Source organism: Phanerochaete carnosa (genome assembly GCF_000300595.1).
Source record: "Phanerochaete carnosa HHB-10118-sp unplaced genomic scaffold PHACAscaffold_454, whole genome shotgun sequence".
Taxonomy (NCBI): domain Eukaryota; kingdom Fungi; phylum Basidiomycota; class Agaricomycetes; order Polyporales; family Phanerochaetaceae; genus Phanerochaete; species Phanerochaete carnosa.
In genome coordinates, this window is record NW_006768081.1 from 1 (window position 1) to 2,776 (window position 2,776).

The 2,776-nt window shown below is 53.1% G+C and overlaps 1 protein-coding gene across 1 annotated transcript; it reads left to right on the forward strand.

Moving 5' to 3' along the window:
* Positions 1-18: 18 nt before the first annotated feature.
* On the forward strand, positions 19-860 carry PHACADRAFT_202652 (uncharacterized protein; the record flags this gene model as incomplete). The annotated part of the gene is made up of 2 exons (XM_007402816.1): positions 19-49; positions 115-860. Coding segments are annotated over 2 exons (777 nt in total), but the record flags the coding sequence as incomplete, so codon positions are not given.
* Positions 861-2,776: the final 1,916 nt, after the last annotated feature.

Consider the following 2,776-nt stretch of genomic DNA (forward strand, 5'->3'; position numbering starts at 1 on the left):
CTCGGTCCCTTCACCCAGTTTAAACCAAGTTTATCCACGCAGTTTACGAGTAAGTCTCGTTGCGTGCTAGTGGCAGACGGAGCGCTCACGCGTTCATTCCTGCGTAATTTCTAGTGCCAAAGGATTTGCCCGCTCGTCCCCCTCACTCCGTTTTCCAGCGGTACAAGCACTCCGCCGGCTACGCGCCCGCCCCCGGCAATGCCAACGACCCCGTCGAGACCGTCCCGTACGGTAAACGCCGCGGCAAAGAACTACGCCCGCCGACTCCAGCGCTCACTCTCCCGTTCCCACCGAACTCACACGAGGGTAGGCACCTACGTCGCGAACAGTTCCGCGAGCGTTACGCAACCGACAAGGCCGACTTCGAGCAGCGTCTAGCTACACGCGAAATTCAACAGGCGCGCGAACGGATCCTCGCCGGTCCGTCAAAGCCGACACTCGAGCAGCGTCTCGCTGCCATCCCACCGGCGACACATACGCCGATCGCCCCGAAGCCGATACTCATCGACTTCGACAAACACACTCCCGCCGACCTCGTCCGCATCTTCACACCGAAGTTCGACGGCACGCTCAAACGCCTCGACGTCTTCGAGACTCTCGAGCTCGACGATCTCAACTTTAATCGAGTCCGCAATCTCCGCCGACTCATCGAGCAGCTCACGCGCATCAAGCGCTGCCTAGCGGACGTCTGCAACGTCGTCAAATACGAGGAGTGGCGCAAGTGGGAATTAGGGTGCAGAGAAATAGGGGATATCTCGTTCAAAGGGCTACGCAAGAACAAAGCCCGGATTGTACAAGCGCTCAGCGCAGTTTACGTGAACGGATACTTTGACGCGGTTAGGTTTTACGAGAACAAGTAGATACTTTGTATACAACGCTATTGTAACAATCAGAGAAAAGTTCTACTCGGAAACCTGACTACTGTGTGTTTATCCTAAGCGACAACAAGAGTCGTAGTTTAACTGGTCCCTTCGTCCAATCCCAACTCTATCCACCTCTCGGCTAAATCGGCTTAGCTGGGATAAGTGGTTCGCTCAACAGCGTTCACAATCACTACCTCTCAGGAGACAAATACGGTACCCGAAACCGTAGAGACAAAACAGGAAACCGTCGCAGAATTCAGACAGCGACTGAATATAGTAGACGACATAGAAACAGACTGGGAAGCATTCACAGCACATGAACAATACGTCGAAGTGTTGCTAACCCCATTCTACTTCCACAAACACGTCCGAGGACCGCCGAGCTATAACGCTACAGCAGAGTTAACAAACCACGACGAAGACATAATCCATTTCTTCTTCCCCACAAGCTCCGACACATATTCGGAACCATACGCTTGTTACCTCGACCAGGAAGATATTGGAGAAGATCTATATTATAGACCGATCAATCAGACTTACGATCTCTCATTCTTGGAAGAAGATTGGGAATCACTTCGAGAGACACGAGCCAAATCATACGAGCTCGATCTCAGTGACTTCTTTTACGACATCGGTTTAACTCCAAAGGAACGTGAAACTCTCTACGCATACACTCGCCTCCTCTTCGTACACGATAACAATGTCATCCTCTTCTGACCCGACCAAGCTCGCCACATCCACCATCCCGCAATTCGACGGCACCAACTATAAAAAGTGGTCCGACGCGATCCGAGCCTTCCTGCGCTACCAGGGCGTCTGGTACTTGATCCAGGGATACGGCTCCACAGCGACCGTTCCAGTCCCTGGTCTTGCCAGACCAATAGCTGCGACAGGTACACCCACGGCTACGGAAATTTTGGCTCAAGCTGCATGGGATGAGAAAAATGACAAGGCGCTGGGCATTATCCAGCTCTACGTCGCGCAGAACCTTCGTCATCTCGTCGATGACAAGTTCTTGGCCCTGGACGCATGGACCGCGATCAAGGCCGGCTACGAGAAACCCGGAGCGGTAGGCACATTCGTCGCCTTCCAGAAGCTGTTCAATGCACAGCTCTCTGACAGCTCCGCACTCGGCCCGCAACTCGACGCGCTCACAGAGCAGTCCAACCAGGTCAACGCGGCGGGAATAGAAGTCAAACCTCAGCTTCTTGCCTTGCTCATGATCAACGCTCTCCCCAAGTCGTACCAGACCATCGCTGGTACAATTCTCACAACGCAGACTGATGTTACGCTGCTCACAGCGGCGCTCATCAAGCCCAAGATTGTCGAGGAAGAACAGCGCCGCGTCGCGAATCGCACACAGATTGCGCGCGTCTCGAAGGCGCCACTCCTCGACAAGAAATGTGAGAAGTGTGGTCGCAAGAATCACACGACGGAGCAACACTGGGACACAAAGCCGGCGAATTCTGGCTCGAGTTCCGGTAACGGCAACAACACGCAGCAGCAGCAGCAGGGTGCCGGAAAGCGCAAAAAAGGAAAGGGAAAGGGCAAAGCGAAGGACAATACCGCGACGACCACGCAGACTGTAAATACCATACGAATAGTCGATGTACCTGTAGTAGCTAAGATCGAGGAGGAATCCATCTCTGTTTCTCTTTATGCTACGGGTATCAAGTCTAAGTGGATGGTCGACAGCGGTTGCACAACACATGTCACACCGTACAAAACTGACTTCATTCGGTACCATGAATTCCCTAAGCCAGGTCATGCACACACGGCCGGCAAAGGTCAGACTATCGAAATCAAAGGTCACGGTGAAATCGCTCTGCAACATCGTCTCACAGATGGACGAGTTCAGCATGTCCGGTTAGAAACCGTATTATACGTACCGGAAGCAGCAGAACGATTCTTTG